Raw genomic sequence first — 20467 nt, 5'->3', positions numbered from 1 at the left:
AATGTTTTTATACAGAACCAAACATGACAAGGGTGAGAATACTTAAAAGTGGAAGGCTCTGGCAGTGTTATAGACTTGTATGTTGACAACTTTCACAGATATGAACAGCTGCGAGTAATATGGACAGACATCTTTAATTTTAATTAAACCTTAATTCTGGAAATCAGTTTAATGCTCAACACCATCTGTTCATGTGTAGGAATATTTAAATAAACCACTGTCTAAACCTCACAAAAAGTTGCATACGTATTGAAAAAAGATAAAACCAGCTTGCCAAATTACTTGTATAGAAGTATCTGCTTTATTAAACCCTGTGTCCAATTCTACCCTCTAAAATTAGTATAAAAAAAATACACAATCCCTATGTATTATGGAATTGTAGTTAATAAATAAACAAACCACCACCACAACATTTAATAAAAATAACTTGCATGATTTTCTTTGGACTTCTCAAACTATCAAAACATCAACGTTCTAGAAGTAGAACCATAAATTGTCTGATTTAGTCATTAAGATTAATGCGAGTCACTTACTGCAACCACAAAGTAAACTTTTATATTTCCTTTTATTCCTTTTCTCGTGACTATACTTCCAAAACAAACCATTTAAACCCCCCCCTCCCCCTTACTCAACTCTGTCAACACTAGCTTCACTGTCTGCGACTTGAGCTGGATGAGGTGATGAACAAGAAATAACTCACTTCTGGTTTTAAAATATGTTTAAAAAGGTACAGCAATAAAACAATACATAGTTCTCAATATTGTATCCACGTTTTCTAAACTTTCAGTTGCATTATGGTAACTGACAATTTGAGGTATATTCAGTATATTTAACAAAATTATGGCAGCGTTTGCTTTTTAACAAGGGGGGAAAAAAACAGGTTGGAAAACAAAATTGCTGCTGCTGCAGAAAAATAATACACAATACTGCCCTTTCCTGCCCCACCGCATCTTTTGTTTGCTACACAGTAAACAAGATTATCTCTGGGTCATCTAAAAATGCATCCCACCATGGATCACAGAACATGTTCAGTAAAGTGACCTGTAAAAGTCAGGTTATGATCTTATACAATTGTAAAGGGCAGGGCACCACTGCACATGAAGAGTTCATTAATGCTTAACATTAAGAAACGCTGCTATCCAGTCATGTTCACCTCTGTCGAAGCTTGTTACCACTGTGAAAGTCATACAACTTTAACATCTTATTGTAAAACTCATATTTACTATCCCTCTGGAACGTATGATTAAATGTTGCCACAGAACAGGAATCAGATTAATGGAACACACTGCATTACACTCTAGTTCTACATAGAACAGCAAGGTTGAAAGCCTGGTCAGATAACCGATAAGTAAACATTTTAAATGTGAACCTTTATGCCCCAATATTGACTGTCGTCGATATTGTCACATTTCGGTCAGTGTCATCTTCATATAAAACTATGTAGGCACTGTCATGCTTAAGTGTTTAAAAAAAAAAAAAAAAAATCTACATATATATACACACACACACATATATATATATATATATATATATATATATATATATATATATATATATATATATATATATATATATATATATGGTAAAAAGTAAAGAGCTATCTGAAAACTTTAGGCAGAACAATTTTTATTGGCATAAAGCTGGAGAAGGATACAAGAAGATTTCCAAGCATTTGAGTATCCCAATTTCAACTACTGTTTCTATTAAAGTACAAGACAATCAACGGAGATCTCCTATTGCCGAGGACAGAGCTTGTTCAAAGGTCACGTTCCTGAGGATATGAAAACATATAAAAGGGCTCTGCTCAGCAGAGGCGCTACTCGGAGTGATAGGAATAATCCAACAGCTTAGGACTGAAAAGGAGAGATGGTAAAGGGTTCCCTGACTAGTCTGGTGCTGGCCTCCGAAGCCGTGAGCGGGAAGGTATCCTGCAGGGAACCTGCAACAGACAGAGAGATGGGTTAGTCTGGGACTTGAGCACTGGGAGCGTAAAACGGGCCATGTCCCGAGCGAAGGAAGGACAGCGCCTCACGTGGGGAGGTAGAATAAGCGCATGAGCTGCAAAGGATAGCGTGGCCAGGGGTCCCCTGACTCACTGAAAACCCCCCTAGTGCGAGGTCAGGGGAATGGATCTGTACTTGAAAATGTTCTTTCAGAAAAATAAATTAATGAGCTTTGAGAATCTAGCCCTTAATGTTGCAAAAGTATCAAAAATAGAAGCCATATGTGTTCCCTGGACTTGATTTCTGACTACAGGTGCGTGCTATGGACCATTGAGGACGGCTGATGCCAGGTTGTAAGTGGGAATGTCAGCTGTGAGGACCAGAAGTGCTGAACCAAGACGGCGGCCATGACTGGAGTGGCGAATACTGGGCTTGAGAGATTGGAAGTGACCTGTTTGTCCATGTGTATTAATTGAAGCAAATGAGACAGTGAAAGGGTGAATGACGGGCTTCATGTCCTCGAAAATGTTGTTTATGAAACTGAAGGGTGGGATTTGTTTCGGCTGCATCTCCTGGTTGTTGTGCTGGGAGGAGACAGTGACCATAACTGGAGAGGTGTGCTGTGCTGCCACCTGTCCTGAAGCTCTGGGTGATCGTGTTTGCGGAAGTGCGCTTGAGAAGCAGGCAGCATGGTGTACCAGATATAAAAGGTACAATAAATATTGAACAAGGCCATACTATTGCTTCCAGCCGGAATGTTAATACTGTTGTCGGTTTTTAAGTTAGGCGAGTGGCCAAGCCTTATAAAATAGCTGCTCCAGAGGTTGAGCCTGCTGGCGTGGGCATTTTGATCTCTGTAATGCTGGGGCAGCAGGTCTGGTTGCTGGGAGAAGCCTGCATTAGAAGAAGCAGACAGTACTGTGTTTCCATTGGAGAAATGAATGAGATATTCTTGAGGAGAATCCAGCAGGGAGGTTTCCTGATATGAAATGGAGTTGGTTCATGCTGAAAATTAAGAGAAAACACTAGACAGAGGAGTGTGAGATTGGGGTATATATATAGAAGGTTAATGATGATAGATGTTAAAGTAAGCTGCCCAGCTACCACCCCCCAAATTTTGCACTTAGGCTAACATGTATTTGTTAGCCTATTTGTTGAGCGAAATTACAACTTTCTATTGAGGTATGTAAACTTTTGACTACAAGTGTGTGAAATGTTATATTTTATTTATTGTGTTTTTTTATATATATATATATATATATATATATATATATATATATATATATATATATATATATATATTATATATATATATATATATTATATATATATATATATATATATGGTTTGCAGAAGTATTCACATTTTGTTGGCACCACTACACTTTCAAATTAGACTTTACATGTAGAATTAATACAAACTACTCCACATTGATAAAGCAAAAAATGCACACAGAATATAAAGAAGTAAGATTTAGAGAAAAACAGATTAATCCCAGTTGCATAAGTATTCAACCCCTTTGCTACTGCAGCTCTAAAATCAGCTCATGTCCAAATGATTTGTTTGAAAGGTCACAAAATTTGTGAAATGGTTTCAGCCTGTGTGTACTCAAAGTGGTTTAACTTGTAGATAATTTCCCTCAGGTATATAAAGACCTTCAAGCTGCAACTCATAGTGATCCAACAAAGCAACCATGAAGACCAAGGAGATTTCGAAACAAGTCAGGGATAAAGTTGTAGAGAGGCACAGAGCAGGAGAAGGGTACAAGAAAATTCCAAAAGGTGCCGATTATCATGCTCAGCACAGTGAAGTCCATCATTAAGAAGTGGAAAATGGATCATACTACCCAGATCAGATCGCCCTCCCAAACTGAGCAGCAGGGCAAGCAGGAAACTGGTTTGGGATGTCACTCCTAAGCCAACAATGACCTTGAGAGATCTGCAAAGTTCTGTGTCTGAGATGGGAGTCAGTATTCACACATTAACAATATGCTGGTGCCTACATAAACTAGCCTGTATGGACGGGTGGAAAGAAAGAAGCCATTACTCAAAAAGCCTCATCTTAAAGCACGATGAAGTTTGTAAAAATCATGTAGATGATACTGCAGACATGTGGAAAAAGGTTTTGTGGGCAGACGAGACAAAAATTGAACGTTCTGGTTCTAAACTCCAAGCGTTACATCTGGCATAAGCCAAGTCGTAAGTCAACATGGTGGTGGCAGCATCAAGTTATTGGGATGCTTCTCTTCAGCAGGGACTGGGAAGGTTGTCAGGATAGAGGGGAGAATGGATGGTGCAAAGTACAGGCAAATTCTTGAGCAAAACCTGTTTGGGTCAGCGAAGAAACTGGGGAGGAAATTCACATTTCAGCAGGACAATGACACAAAGCCAAAGCCACACTGGAGTGGTTGAACAAGAAGAGAAAAAATATTCTTGAGACGCCCAGTCAAAGTCCGGACTTGAATCCAACCGAAAATTTATGGTGAGACTTGAAGATTGCAGTCCATTGACGATCCCCAACAAACTTAAGAACTGAAGCAATTTTCCCGTGAATAGGCAAACATTTCACTATCCTACTTTGCAAAGCTAGTCGAGACCTAGCCAAAAAGACTCAGCAGTAATTGCTGCAAAATGCTTCTACCAAGTACTGACTTAAAGCGTTGCAAGTTTTTCTGACATTTAACCTCCTCCTCATATAACAGTGTTCAGTTAAACCACTACAGCTTTGAATAAAAAAAAAAAAAAAGTTTTAAAAACTGTGCATACATTATTTGTAATTCAACAAAATGTGACATTATTGGTAGGGGCTGAACAATTATGCAAACCACTGTGTGTGTGTGTGTGTGTGTGTGTGTGTGTATATATATACACACGCACACACACAATACCATTTCCTTCAACTTACCTTTCAAAGCTGAGGTTTGTTTCTTTGTTTCTTCATAGCATAGGCACAGGAGTGCAGGCCTCACTGGAAGTTTTTATATATGCTTAAGGCTATAAGCAATACATTCCTGAATGGTACACTAGAAAGCAATTTGACAGCACCTTTCTACTAGCCTTGTGTTGGTGTGTAAATAAACATGAGGTCAGTAACAGTTTCAAAATAAAAGGTGTAGGCATTTAAACGAGTCTGTAAAATTCTGAGAACACTAACATATGGAAAGGATATGATGCAACTGGAAGGATACACTTTTCTTTGCCTTTCAAGACTGTACTGGTAGTGACTTGACAGGAGCATTTTCTAAACAAAGACATTTTACTTAAACAATGCTTGCATTGTTCCACCCCCACCATTTAAAATAATCACATCCAGTAGAAGTCTTTAAATGTCCTAAAATCAAGGATTAGAACAATTGCTACAACAGTTCAAACCATGTATGACAGTACAGCTATCAAAACTGGGCATATTCATTTTAGTAAGTAGAAAAAACTAATGCGTTTTGAGTAAACTGCAACTTCTACGGACCCTAACACAAAACTCTGGGGGGTGGGGGGGGACGCCATAGTCTTCATTACTGGTTGAAGATTCTCTTTTACTCACCTAATCCTTAATACTTTTTTTGTCCTTTTTTGGCATCTGTTGAATCTTGTTTCGGCTTTGCAGACCTGGCAAATTGCTGATTTATAATTAAGGCCAACAATTACGCACAGCAAGAATGCAAGAAATATTTAAGAAAAAAAAGCCCAACATTACTTTAGCACCTGAATGTAAATACAGTCTGACTATTTTTAGAATATTTAAGCCAATATAAAGCCTGGAATGGCTGTGTGTGTGTGCGTAGTTTTTTTGGGGGGGAAACAAGGATACAACCACCATTGGTTTATCATAAAGGACATATCCATTTGTCTCCTTTAAAGCCTTTGCAGCTGCTTTCTCACTGGGTAGTCCAATAAATGCTTGTCCTTTCATCCGACCTTCTTTCATTAAAACAATATCAAACCTACAAGGAAGAGAAGAAAACATTTACATAAAAATAAAATCTGTGCCAAGCACTTCCAACTGCTAGAATAAGGTCATGTACACCTACTGCTAAAAAAAAAATCTGCATTACCCTATAGAATTAACACATTTTGCTTCATAAAGTCGAATGACTTAATTGAATAACATACTGCTATGTAGGTTTCCATATGCTTAACGCAAAACTGATAAATTGAAAAAATGTGGCAATTCAAAATCTAACATGAAAATACTGTACTACTATTATGGCTTCCGACAGTTTTTGCAATATCAATTATTTTTTCAATTAAATTAACAGTGCGACTTGGTTGCTATAATAAATAATGGATCCACTACACAAAAAAAAAACACTGCTGTCTGCGAGACTTACATGTTTCTTTCAGTGTCTGAGGAGAAGTCTATGTATCTTCCAAAGATATACTTTAAGTCCTGGTGGGAAAAAATAAGTAATACTACATTGAAATTGTATGTTAAGATTTCAAGGTCTTTCGCAAAATAGACAAAAATAATAAATAACATACTTTTTCTTCGACTTGCTTGGCAACGTTCTTGACGTAAAGCCTGCATGTCGGGTCTCCAGGCTCATATTTTTTATACACAGACAGTCTTTTGATTTCTGTTAAAACAAGTTAATAGCAGTTTAAACGAGTAGCAATTGCCCCTACAATAGCAAAAGTCATGTTATGCATTTTTATTCTATTTAAGTAAATCACATGTTGTAGTGTGAATGCAATTATCTTTACAACAAAATAAATATCTAACCCCAAAATAAAGCTGCATATATTGTTAGAAGGGTGTTGGTGGTTCGCAGGATACATATCAATTACGCAAAATCTGTTAATTTAAAATTAAAAAAAAAAAAAACTTGCTAGACTGCTAATGTTAAGAGTCTAGGTGAATAGAGCAGGCCACTGAAAAGAAAAACAAAAAAAAAGACAATAAATGTTATCCCTATTCACCTTCTTTTGAGATTCTGCCTTTCTCTAGCTCTCGTCTGGATATGAATTCTGATGGGATATCATCTTCATCCTCATCTCCACCTTCCTCCTGGTCATTGGTTAAGAGGGGTGGGTAGATCTTTCCAAACCCTACACCCTCTTCCACATTTGCTGTTTCCTCCACCTCTGTAGTTTCTATGCATTTCAAACACAGTGTTATTGTATTCTCTGTAACATCTCTTCTGTCACGTTACTAACGATTGATTTGATTAATCAGTGGACTAGTTAATGATTTCAAACAATTAACATATTAAAATTTGAGACTTTGTAGAGATTACCATGTCTATTCTCCTCCTGAAGTAATCCTCCTTCCAGAATACCAGACACATTTGCTGAAATGTGAAACTCGATTTTCTTTTGCTCACAAGATTGAGGTTGTTCAAAAACATCAGATGGTTGAAGTGTAGAATGGGAACTGACAAAAGAAAAATAAGTTACAATTCATGGATATGTATATAAAGCTTTTCAGAATTTGTTTGTAAAATGGCAGTTTTGTACTAAAGGTATCCTACAAGCTACCATATATTTAGTGTAATTGTGTATTTTCAATTCTGTGACTAAAGTAAAACTGCACCACTTGTTTTCATTAAAAATAGATTCATCTCCCACAACCACCTTCCTCTTTTTAAACACTAGCATGAGTTTTGAAAATATATGTTTCCAGCTTTGTGGTGTTCAGTATTGGCAATATGATCTATCATTACAGGTTATAGATTAAAAGAAGTAGTCTGCAGTGAATTGCCTCATCAATCAAAGAGCTTTACTAAGCTTCTTATCATTTGACATATCAGATGGTCATAAAAAATATATACATCTTTTAGCACCTCAGGTTAAAAGATGTTATGGGATCGGTCTTGGAAAGTGAGAAAGGGGAATGGGAGTGAGGGCGATAAATCATTTCTCTTAAATTGTAGATTCAGAATGACAGACTCATACCAATGTCATGCTCCTACCCCTGCACTGGGAAATAACGAATAATAAAAAAGTAATACCTGTGAGAATCTGGTTTGGGCACATAGAGCAAGTCCTTTAACTTGGGCTTCTTTCTTGAAGGCAGTAGCTTCTTTCTCTGGGGCCTTTTGGATGGCTGATTTGCCAGTCCCATCAGTCTCACCATTCTTTATTGAATAAAAAGTTAAACACATTTAGAAGACAAAAAGCTATAAAACCATGACATTTATATTATCTCTCCAAAAATTGTTTGACCAGACATATCTTATATGTTGCTGTTTTTATTGACCTGCACATTGCAAATCCAGGAGCAGTGCTGTATAAATCTAGTGTATACTGTACATTTGTCTATATTTACTAATACATGTATAATATTCTCCAAAAGCCATAGTAGTGTCTTACCTATTTAATCTAAAAAGCAAATCAGAAAGTTTAAACAGGGGGTGATTGTCATAAATTAAGAAAATGGTGACAATCCACTAGTTAAAATGCCAGAGGGGGGGCATTTATAATGGCAAGGTGTAACTTTTGGGGGAACATCAGAAGACCAAAAATGCTAGTTAATTTCACAGCTAAAGACTTCTCCAAACAGCAATAAATAAAACAATTGTTTGCACTACAGGTGTTTTCATAGAAGTGTACCTAACCTTTCTTTTTCCTCATCATCTTCACTCTCATACTCCGATTCTTCTTCACTTGAGAACTCCATCTCTTCTTCAGGCAGAGGGGGCTCTTCGGGGGGCAGAGGGGGCATGGGTGGGGGAGGAGCAGGAACAAATTCCTCATACTAAAAGAGAAAAAACAGGCTTCACACACACACACTTTACTGTATGTTCTAGAACATGTTAACTTTCTACTGATCATGTAACCATCCACTAACTGTGTTGTTTCAAACCCATTTGTTACAAGAAGATGGTTTTAATATTCTGTATTTCTTTAAAAAATGTATGAACAACAATCACCACTCTTGGTACATTTTGATGTACGTTACATAGTATTTTACTTGTGCACCCACGTACCCCCCCCCCCCAACTCCGTGGCTGCAGGCCTTGTTGACATTCAATAGGTGTTTCTTACCAGAGGAGGTCTAGCAGTAATAGGCCCAAATGGACTGGGCAGGTTCATCTTGTTCATTAAGTGAAGTACCTGCAATACAAGAGCGCACAGGTGTGACATGGACTCACGATAAAACTACAACATAACTAAGCACTAAATAAACAGAAGCTCAATAATCACAGCTGTGTTTTATGCATACAGTACGCTGTGCAGATGTAAAATAAGTATGTCCTGCTTGAAACTAAAAGTACAGTTTAAAGATTGTTAGCATTCCCAAAGCCTGTTCTTGAGAACCACTGCCACATATAGGCAGGAAAGCTTTGACTCTTTTTAGATTCATGTTCTGGGATTTATTCCATTCATCATTGCTGCATCTCTTTTTCTACCCTGCGCTTCAGGGGATGCAGGTACCTTTTAGAATTGCATTGTCACATTTCAGCAGGACTGGTATAGACCCTTGTTTAGATCATAAGTCTTCATGCTGTCATGTGTATTATACAATTGGTTTCATTTTATTTTTCTACATTTCATAATTTAACAAATAAATAAATACTGTGCAATCAGAGCTAGGGAAAAAAAAATGCTTGATACAAAGCCTCTCAACGCAGACATCACACTGCCTCGCTTCCTACACTCTAGCACCAAGAGACGCAACATACATCCTTTCCTGTTTACTTTGCTGAACTTGCATTCTTTAACATAGCAATCTAAATTAAACTGAAAACAACTCAACAGATTGGTTCTATGTAGTGCTTTACCATGCCAATACTGTTTATGAACCAAATTAAAAAAAAAACAAACAAAAACAAACATTCAAGTAAGCAAACAGCTGGCCTATTTAAAGGCAGGGGACTTTACAGTTAAAAAGTAAGTGTGTAAAGGAATGTCCTTCATATCCCTAGACAGTTCTACAGATTTGCAAATATAAAAAAAAAAATACATTTTTTTTACATAAACACAGAATTATAAATCCCATAGCAAAACATAATTGTTTTTTGTATGCAAAATCCTATTTCAGCACAAAACATATTATAATTTGTTTAAGACTGTTACAAAAAATGTTTTGTACTTTCATTTACCAACAGTAAATATTCACTTAAGATGAAAAATGACTGTAGAAATATAGAACATCTTTATTTACCTGTACATAGAATTTTGGTACACTAGCCATGGCATTTGCTATATTTGCCAAAATACCATTTGTAGGTGGTGGATATAAATACTTCAGACAAGGGTTTGGAGGAAAATGTAATCTAGTAGAGGAAAAAAAAAAAGAAAAAACACCACACGAGCAAATTATATATATATATATTACACCCACACAGTATATATCCATCTTGTTGCATTTCCTTAAGAAGGTATTAGCAAGGACACTGGCACAAACAAGATACCTAATCTGCAATAATTCTTTAACAAAAGGGTGGGAAGATATTTCAATACAACTTCAGGACAAATGTACTGTTATAGAAACATTTAACAATGTTAATGTTAAATACACTTCCTGGATAAGATTACTTCTGTTTTAGCTGTGAGTCCAGGATTAAAATAACTTAGTCCGATACACAGAGGGAAAGAATTTGCATCAAACACAAACAAACATTTCAAATGACAATAATACTAACCAATGCCCAATTTTCCTTCCTCAAACAATCAGTCACGAGGTAACTGATTCCCTACCTGCCAGATATTTAATTTGCAATCATATCATGCCAAGACAACGCATCATACAATCAGAATGTGTGTGTGTGTGTGTATATATATATATATATATATATATATATATATATATATATATATATATATATTACATTGCAAACTCCTAACATTTCATTATGATGATGTAAAAATACAGACACTTACCCTCGGTAGGGTAAAAGTAAATTCCGCTTACGAAGACACCAAAAGAAAGAACAGGTTTTCTTTTGGTAAACGTTGAAACTGGTAGACAATTGATGAAACTACAAGTTAAATAAAAACACTTAACAGGGAAACATTTTGCAGATGTCACATTCATTTATGGAGTAATACTTTGTTGGTATTCCCTACCGAGTGTTGGACAGCCAATTAATGGATAAGGAGTGTGACTGATGCAGTTGCATTACTTTACTCACAGACCACAGATTAGAAACTTCTGCTGTAGTGAAATGGATGTGTTTACCTTTTATCTGAAATTGGTGGTTGACTCAGCAGGTGACCACTTTCTTGGTCCTTTGCAAACTCCACCACCAAGGTATGGTTAAGGATCTCTAATTGATGCAATCTAGAAAGTGCCTAAAATGTAAAAAAAATAAATAAAATGCTGAGATGCAAATTTAAGTTGTGCAAAAATTTAACACCTGTATGGGTTAATACAACATAATTACCATAAATTATATAGCTCCATTGCTTTTCAGATGCATTAACATAAATCTACATTAGGAAAGACACCTACAGCACTTAAATCATTTTTTTTCCAGAGGAAAAAAAAAAACTTTTTGAATTATACCTGAAAAGAGGGGGTTGTGGGTCAGAACATACCGCTTTTTCAGAATACAATTGCTTCGATACAAAAGGAATGTTTGTGTGTGTGTGTATGTGTGTGTGTGTATATTATATATAATTATAGGCAGATAGATACACTTATAATGCAGCAGTGCACGTGTAGCAGAGAAACTTAAATTTTACTGTTGCTCTACCACTTACCTTAGCAGCAGAATTTTCTCCAGCAAAAGTAGCAAAAGCAGTATGCTTCTACATGTAACAAGAAAAAAACACTGTTGTACATATAAGGATCTATCAAGTTACAGGATTCAAGCATGATTTTATTATTCTAATTTGTTGTATAGTCAATTGCTTTGTGATTTAAAATACGTGTACATTTGACAACACAATTCTATACAGTCACATATTAAAAAAGTAATGTATTATTGACTCTCGGAAACGTATTATTATTATTATTATTATTATTATTATTATTATTATTATTAATTGTAAACAGAAACATACGGTAGTAGCAATACATGATAACCTAGAAAGCACGAAGAATTACATATAGTAAACAACGTAAAAGACGAACCAATCTTCCTTTATCTGAAAAGACTCTAACTGAAACAGCACCAAAATATTTCAGGAGATCTTCCTTTTCGTTCCGAGTCAGTTCTGAGGGCAGGTGGCGAACAATCAGTGTTTTACTTCTTTTCGCATGAACCACGTCACCTTCCTTATGCATAATCTGAGCCATGGTTGTTCTACAAACAAACGCATCATCAGATAAAAAGCAGTTAATAATGAATTGTTAAATATTTCAATATAAACAGTAACAATAGGTTTTACATTAAATCCCAATTATGTTACAAGACTACGGCACTTCTACATATAAAAAAGGCGTAGCTACATTTTAAAACCATGCCATTTCCGAAGGAAACAAAAGTCAATAGCTGAACAATTATTGTGGCATACTAATCATTATCCAAATTAAATGCATACGTTTAAAAACGAACAAACACGTACTTGTAGTTCTTGTCTGTAAAAGCTCAAAGAACAAGCACTTCCTGCATGCAAACATTTCCGCTGCCAAACAACTTTCAGATTGGTTAGTCTTTGGATATGACGTCAGTCATGACAACCTTACTAGTAAACCTATTGTGTGAAATGCACGTCAATCACCTGCAAATTTGAGCGTTGCTTGTAATTGGCTAAAGGTGATCACATGCGGAGAATTCAGAGCGCCATGCGTTGTTGTCACGCATGGTCAATCGCAGTGTAGTAATGTTCAGTCCAATAGGGCGGTAACCACATGTCTGGACTAACTGGTAGTAGCGTTGCTAACCTCACGATATCCGCTTTTCAAACGTTGATCAGCTCATTCCGCGTCCCGGACATAGATCAACTCATTGGGATCATAAATTAAACTAGTTCATGTATTGATTGCCCTCTGAAAACAGACGCCCTTTGTGTGTGTGGTTAGAAAGAAGACCTGAGAAGTTAGAGACTACGTTAGTCTGTTTGCTAATGTGGTTATACACGTGCAAACTTCGTTCTTTACGTTCCATCTGTCTGTTACATCACCCAATAATAATGGATATTTTTATTAGGCGTTTTAAACTTCTATTACAACTTTGCAGCCCTTATAAAAATTACCATGGACATTTTATACGGTTACATTACACTTCCAAATGCTTCCCCAATGCAAATACGGCACATAACGTATTATTATTATGATGATGATGTTTAACCAATTAAGAACGAAATGGCATTTTCTTTGATAACAATCAGAACACAAGCTATATTTATGTTATTTGACACATCCCACCTCTGCCACTGACTAACTAACTGTGTGACCCTGAGCAAGTCACTTAACCTCCTTGTGATCCATCCTGCAGATGAGATGTTAAATGGCACTTAATGGGTTAACAGTGCACTTTCACATTTAAGAAAATCCCCAGGAACTGAACAAAATTAGAAGATTCGTTTAATTAGTTTAGCTGATCTGATCAAGTGGACCAAGTTAAGCATTTTCTGTGCGCTGTAGTGCAAATATATTTAGACCAAATTCTTCCTCCCTATTTTATGTGCATTATTTACATTATCTCATACTTTTTTTTAACATAGACAGGATTTAAACATATTATCTGCCATATAAAAGGTAAGTGGAATCCACTAATACTGTACACAATCCATAAGATGTAAAACAGTGTACACGACATACAAATAGCACAAGTGCAAAAAGTGCCTTAAAAGAGGAATATATGAAAAACTTAAACAAATTAAGAGAGCGGGGAATGACGGCAAACCAGGTGCAAGGCAGTCATGCTTGAATATTAATTCATTTGAATTTTGAATGGGAATTTCTCTCCTAAGAGAAAACTACATTTAAACTCAAATGCCTAATGGGGACTAGCAAAACACAATGACACAAATGTGACTTATTTTCACATTAAGCGCAAAAGTAAAATAACCTAATTAATGTAACAATCCTGGAGGTTATATTTATATGTTTCTGTCAATGTTCTGTTTCTGTCAATGTTATAATATATATATCATATATAACTTGATAGTATATATATATATATATATATATATATATATATATATATAGTGCAGCTTTTTAGAATGAGAAGGCATTTTACCTAAGATGCTATAGTGTGTGGAATATGCGTTACACTCTCACGATAACGGAGAGAAATTTTGGAGTTTCTAAATTGCATGTAAACTAAGCCATTCTTCTAAGTTAGAATACAGTAACAAAATACTTAATTGAACTAGTTGAACAGTTAAAAAAAAAACAATACAGTACAACAACAAGGCATCTGATGTGTGATTTTGCACTTATCTTTCCTCCTGCTTTAGGACACAGCTTTCAAGGAGACACTAGTAGGTGGAAAAGATCCAGCAGCCACTAGATGATGCTGACGCCACAGGGATTGTACACTCTCTGAGGTGGGGAGTGCTCCTTCACCAATTCTACTTTTAATTCAACTTCTTTTTCAAGTACTGCACTTTACACTGAGTTAACAAATATATTTCAGCTTGCCTCCATAGCTTTCTTTGTATTTTTTTTTAATTCTGATTATGATTTCAGGTCAAATTCAATTAACATTTTATCTGCAAAAAAACAAACAAACAACAAAAAAAAAACAATCAAAGAAATAATATAGTCACGTTTATTGGAGCTAATTCGGTAGATATTTTCCTTTTTCTTGGCACAAGGATTTTTCCCTGGGCCTCTACCATAGCACATTACTATGGTGCTTTATATTTGATGAGAAATTGTAATTTATGCATGTTAACAGCTTATACAAACATTTTGTGTAAAATATAATTTGAACTGAAAATGGCAGTATGTGGGTTCATATTAACAACAAACTCATTAATAGACATATTTGGTTCGTTGATATTATACGTTTCGTGTAGCAGATAAATGTTTTGGGAATTTGGTAGATGCAGCTGGGGGACTCAGGGAGCTTCTGGACTTGTTCACATTTTGGGAACCTCATAGCTAATTGAACACCTTGGTGTTTTTATATTGAAAATGAAAGTAATGTTTTCAAAGTAATGTTTATGTGTTTAATGTTTTGTTTTTTGTTTTTTGTTTTATTTTTACATTTACTGAACAACAAAACATACCAAGGTGTTTTTTTCATCCGTGTCATCACAGTATAAAGTAGTTCATGTGAGTGTAGAATAGCATTTCTTGATGGAGTACCTTTTCATTTATTTAATATTTTGAAGGTAAGTGTATTAAAATGACATAGATACAAATTATTTCTCATTAGCAAATAATAAACATACTGTATATGCTTTTGTATTCGGTTAAGCACGTTACTTTTCAAGATGTATTAGTCACTATTAATTAAGGTTGCTATTCATCTTGACAGCTTCCATTGCATTCCTAGAATGCAGTATAAATCATACTTTAATAATTATTGCAAAGGAATAATCAAGACTCTAAAGATACATGTCCATAATGAGCTGGTAGTCCTTGTGAAGATGTGCATACACATGGTCTTGCAGTATCAGCAGATATGCAACATATGACAGTTTTTTATTACAATTTGAGGATCAAAAAGCAACCTCGAATACCAATACTTTTTTGCACAAAGGTCAGTGTCTGATATTCCATTGGTTGGTTGCATTTTGATGCAAACTCCCACATTCTCTTTAGAGTGTGCTGTACATCATTTGTTACTGCACCAGATGCCTTGTAACACACCATTCATCTTCACATTGCCCTAAGGGAAGAGAAATAGCAGGAAATAGTCTGGCGTCAATCAGTTTGAGATTCCTGAAATAGGTCATGGTATGGCATAGACTGTTTCACCATTATTTCCTCTGTCAGTCATTTTCCTTATATGGAAATGTATTTGCCTCTAGGGGTTGTTACAGAAAACACAGACTTTGAATGAAACTGATTCTGGCAATATTAAAGTCAAATTAACCAAAAACACCAAATAATTCTTAATTTTACAGTGGTAAATTTGCACAGCAATTTTGCAATTTTGCAACATTGAAATATCACAACCTTGAATTATGTTTTACCCAATTAAACAGCAACCACATGTAAGCAGGAACAGATCCTGGACATACATTGTTTATGTAAATTGACAATTTTGTGGCACTTTATATGTACAATATCTGCCAATGCATGAGGTTTTTGGTTTTTGGTGTGTAATCTACATAATGGAGACGCCTTGAAGCAAAATTGATCTATGACCAGTTTTTCAGTTCCACACAAATGCAATTTGTAAACAAAGGCTATCATATCTATATTGTAATACTTTAAAAAATAACATTTTTAAGAGCTGGATTGGTATATTATTCCTGATTAGTTACAGTTAATGTTATGGAAAAGCCATTTTGTCAATGGAATGGATATTATTGAACACACTTTTTTATCTGTAGTTTTATTCAGATAACAGCATATGGTAACTAGTTTCAGATTTACTAAGTTCAAGTGACAATACAATTCATAATGTCAGAGTAGAGAATCATACAAAAGGGCTTTCATTAACATTTCTGAAATGCATTTGCAGTTTACTTCTTGATTATATAATGTTAAACAATTTTTACAGAATTTCTGCTGAAACTTGACAATCTATAGTTGTACCCATAGAGGTCACTATTAGCAACAAAATAACCAATCAAACTCGTTCCATTTTCAGTTTTATTAAATTGTATAAATTAACACTGGATAGATTTTACTCGTATGTAAAAAAAAAAAAACTATATACAGTACAAACAGAGATACCGGTAGCTAGATAGACTGAAAAAGAAAGCAGATAAGTGCATGCATACATGTAACATGCTAGATAAATACAATTTTTTAAGTAGTTTTGATTACTTAATAAACGTTACTTCAAGAGAAATGTGGTACAGATATGACATATTACAGTGATCTTTACTAATGCATTCTACTTTTTATTTAGAATCACTTTGTATACATTTATCATATCTACAGAGCTCCCAGTCGTAGTGTCTCTGAGTACAGCTGGCAGATGGCAGATTCACCTTTCTTAAGCTGCTACATGAGTTTCAAAATTTCTGTTAAACATTTTAATAATCAGTCTGGAAATTACAAGCAGCATATCAACCGGCATTGTTTATTTTCTATACATCTTCAGCCCCAAACCCGTGGAATCTCACAAAGCATATTAATTAATATATTAATGTCTGGTCGGTATTTTTTCCTTTAAACACAATTTTGTAAACAATCACAATCAAAATCCTGAAAATCCCCCCAAAGCAATACTGGATCCCTGCTCCCCAAAGACACATTTGTCATTGGGCTGGGCTGAAGGGATCAAGCTAGTTCAGCTGGTACAGAAAGCAATGACTTTACCAAGGTCTTCACTGAACAATCTCTACTGCATTCTCAGGCAGACTCCAAATTCCTGCTGAAATTAAGACTTTTCTTCCCAGACTAGGCCAGACACATTCCTGGTGAAACAATACTCCTTTTCAAGCAGGCTCAGAAATTTCACAGGTGAAGGGAACAAGACGGTCATTCGATTCCACCTCAAGGGGAACAGCGACAGTTTAAAAAGTGAACACAGCCTGCCATGGAAATGCTGTAAGCCGGCCAATGACAGAAGTGTGCAAGATGGTCCTGTGGCTGCTTGTCAATGTCACGTGGAGTAAAGCATGAATCAGCTCTGGAGCTAGTGTAGAATTCAAAGGTCTCACTTTATTATTATTGCTGTTGCTGTTGTTATTAATTCAAATTATTTATTTATTTTTTGCATAATTATAATAGACAATACTATGACAGAAAGATGTAAAAATAAGATGTTACTATGAAAATCAATCCAAAATAGATATCATTCATGCCATTATTTTGATACAGGATACTGCTATACGTGTGTGATTTTAAAAAAAAAAATCATTTTAATGTGTTAATATTTTTTGAGCTCCATTACAAGCAGGCTCCACTACTTTCCATGGTAATGACACAATGTGCATTTTGTTACAACTGACAAAATGTGTAACTGCACACAATGTACTCCTAATCAATGAAACCTCTGTAGCATGATGTTGACGTGTTGAGCAGATGTTGGGAAAAACTTCAGGTTCATTGCAAAGAACAACAATCTTTGAGGAAATCCTAAGGGAAAGCTCCAAGGTTTGAACAAACCCTTGCCCTTACTCAAGACTCCACCCACCCCCTGATGCTTTGGGTAAGGAGAGAATACTAATGCCTGTCTAGAGTGTCTCCACAGCCTGTCACTAATGGGCTCATTCTTTGAAAAGAGTGACTACAAAATTATATTCCAATAATTTATAAAAGTTCAGTGGAAAACTTATATCAGCAAATAAAGAGATGTTCTTTCATTGGCACATGAAATCTAGACAACTGCATGTTTTAATACAGTTATTAACAGATTACTCCTAACTGTTTCCATGTCAGATAGGTTTAAAGCAGGCCTGGATGTTCTTATAAGACAGAGATATAAAATCCCTGATCAGCCTCTTAATTTAGTTCCTTAAATTGCTTCTGTTCAATGGAGCCTGACCTTAGAGGCTGGAAACACAGAACACTGCAAAAAAATAAAAAATAAAATAACCAAACTTAAGAAGGCAAGGTTCCCTTAAATCGTTGCAAAAGTCTACCGGAAGCCATAACAGTGGTACAGTATTTCATGTTAGATTCTGAAATGTCACATTTCAGTTTTTCATTAACTATATGGAAAACTACAAAGCGGTACGTAATTAAATATGTTAACAAAACATTATTCAGCAGGTTTCATTTGACTTTGTTAATTTTATAGGGTGATGCAAAACTAATGGCTAAAGCTGTAGGTGCTTTTTTTAGGCAATCATTGGTTGATGGGATAAGTTCCATCTTTCAAAACACAACCACAGTTTTCTAGAAAATACAGAAGGTAGCTATTTATTTGGACTTTCATTTTCAAAGAAGGCAGAAGAGCTTTAAAAGGTAACCATGTAAAACTGGCAAATCATATGTTTCGTGTGTTTTTCTTTGACCTCAGAAAATCAGAAATGTTTAGCTGCCGCAGTATTGTTATGAAATCTATTTGCATTTTGTCTAAGTGAAACTGATATTTCTTGGCCTTGTCAATCTATGATATTTGAACTAATATTTGTATACAGCATCAGATCATTTATGCAACTATAAAGATCTGCTCAACACTTTCTTCTTTCTTTTTTTATTTCTTGACTCCAACAAGTCAAACGAAACACAAAAAAGCTGCTATTAACCTGTTCTGTAAAAATACAAAGTATTAGCGACTCATATGCATAATTAGACAGCCCAGATTAGTACAAATGCCAAGAGCCTGAGAAAACTGAGAAAGGCTGTGATTGAGACCCAAACCAATGTTAAGCTATTTTCAATATGGTTTAAATTAAAATTATTTTAGATTATTATTATTTTATTTTTTTTTTTAGTTTTACATAGTGTTAAATAAACATTCTCTATCAATTGTTTTTGGAGGTTTATTTCAACTTATATTCAATATAATCAATGTCTAGTTTTTCATCAGCAATCAATAATGATTCGTTGATCCATAATTCTGATTAATCATTTTGTTGATTGGTGCATCATTAATAAATGGAAGAACATCTACAGCTTATAATAAATAGGATATTTTTTTTTTTTTTTAAATCAACTCTTGTTAATTTAAAATGAGAATTGGTTAAGACACTAACTTCTCTGGATTTTGTTAGCTGTAGTGTTAATTAGGTCAAGAGTGTACAAGGTTCATTAGCATGGTTCTGTTGCCACTGTCCTACTCTGTCTTTTAATATTATTATTATTATTATTATTTATTATTATTATTATTATTATTATTATTATTTTCTGTTTTATATGCATTGCTTTGGATTTCTTGAATATACAAAAGGAGTAGGTCCTGTTCTAGGCAGTCATTTAGTTCCGTTCTTTGTTCATGTCTGAGAGTATTGGAAGAGCTTATGTGTGATTGTCTGTTTGTCTTCAGAGGGGTCGTTGATTTTCTGTGAGGCATGTGTGGAATGCGTCTTGAAATTGTCTATTCCATTTCCTCCTCTCTTTCCTCTGGTAAATGGTATCAGTGCATCTGTGTTTGTTGTGTGGCCTGGTGTAATTGAATGTTTTCCTAACTCCTAGGTTGCATTTCCTTGTTTGACTCCTGGCATGTGTTGATCTGTCTCAGAGTATAAGTTAGCCCAGTATACACTGCAAGCAGCCATTTAAATCTATATGTGTCTGTGTATAATGAAGAAAAGTGTTCTATAAATGTTTTGACCATGGTTTAACCCATTAGTTTACCACAGTTACCATTTTTTTTGTACTACGGTTTTCAGCAATACAAACATAGCTGTGGGTTTGTTGGAAAAAAAAATATTTGTGTGAGAAGTTATGAAAATAGACAGCCAAATATTTTATTATGTACCCTACCTTGGTTGTGAAAGTTCCCTTTCCAATATATATCTTTATATTTCAAATTAACAGACAATACCCCGAAAACGTTTGGAAAAATCAAACATTCAAAATAAAGCTAAGATTGCTAAAGCAGACCTGTTTCATAACATATTTAACTTCACAAAAACATCTCAGGCTCAATAATATGTGGTTGGGTTCTTTTT

At 35.1% G+C, this 20467-nt stretch overlaps 1 protein-coding gene across 1 annotated transcript; it reads right to left on the bottom strand.

Annotated features, from left to right (window-relative positions):
- Positions 1-1945: 1945 nt before the first annotated feature.
- On the bottom strand, positions 1946-12472 carry rnpc3 (RNA-binding region (RNP1, RRM) containing 3). The gene is made up of 17 exons (XM_041277439.1): positions 12395-12472; positions 11961-12132; positions 11588-11635; positions 11064-11176; positions 10766-10863; positions 10047-10171; positions 8927-8995; positions 8497-8636; positions 7891-8016; positions 7177-7313; positions 6860-7033; positions 6422-6516; positions 6271-6329; positions 5751-5883; positions 5484-5559; positions 4848-5183; positions 1946-2948 (listed from the first exon to the last, which is right to left on the bottom strand). Exons 2-15 carry the CDS (start codon positions 12123-12125, stop codon positions 5491-5493), a joined length of 1551 nt encoding a protein of 516 aa, XP_041133373.1. The 5' UTR covers positions 12126-12132; positions 12395-12472; the 3' UTR covers positions 1946-2948; positions 4848-5183; positions 5484-5490.
- Positions 12473-20467: the final 7995 nt, after the last annotated feature.

Source organism: Polyodon spathula, chromosome 18, assembly GCF_017654505.1.
Source record: "Polyodon spathula isolate WHYD16114869_AA chromosome 18, ASM1765450v1, whole genome shotgun sequence".
NCBI classification, from domain to species: Eukaryota; Metazoa; Chordata; class Actinopteri; order Acipenseriformes; family Polyodontidae; genus Polyodon; species Polyodon spathula.
The sequence above is the reverse complement of the archived record's forward strand: the minus strand, read 5'-3'. Positions and strand labels throughout refer to the sequence as shown.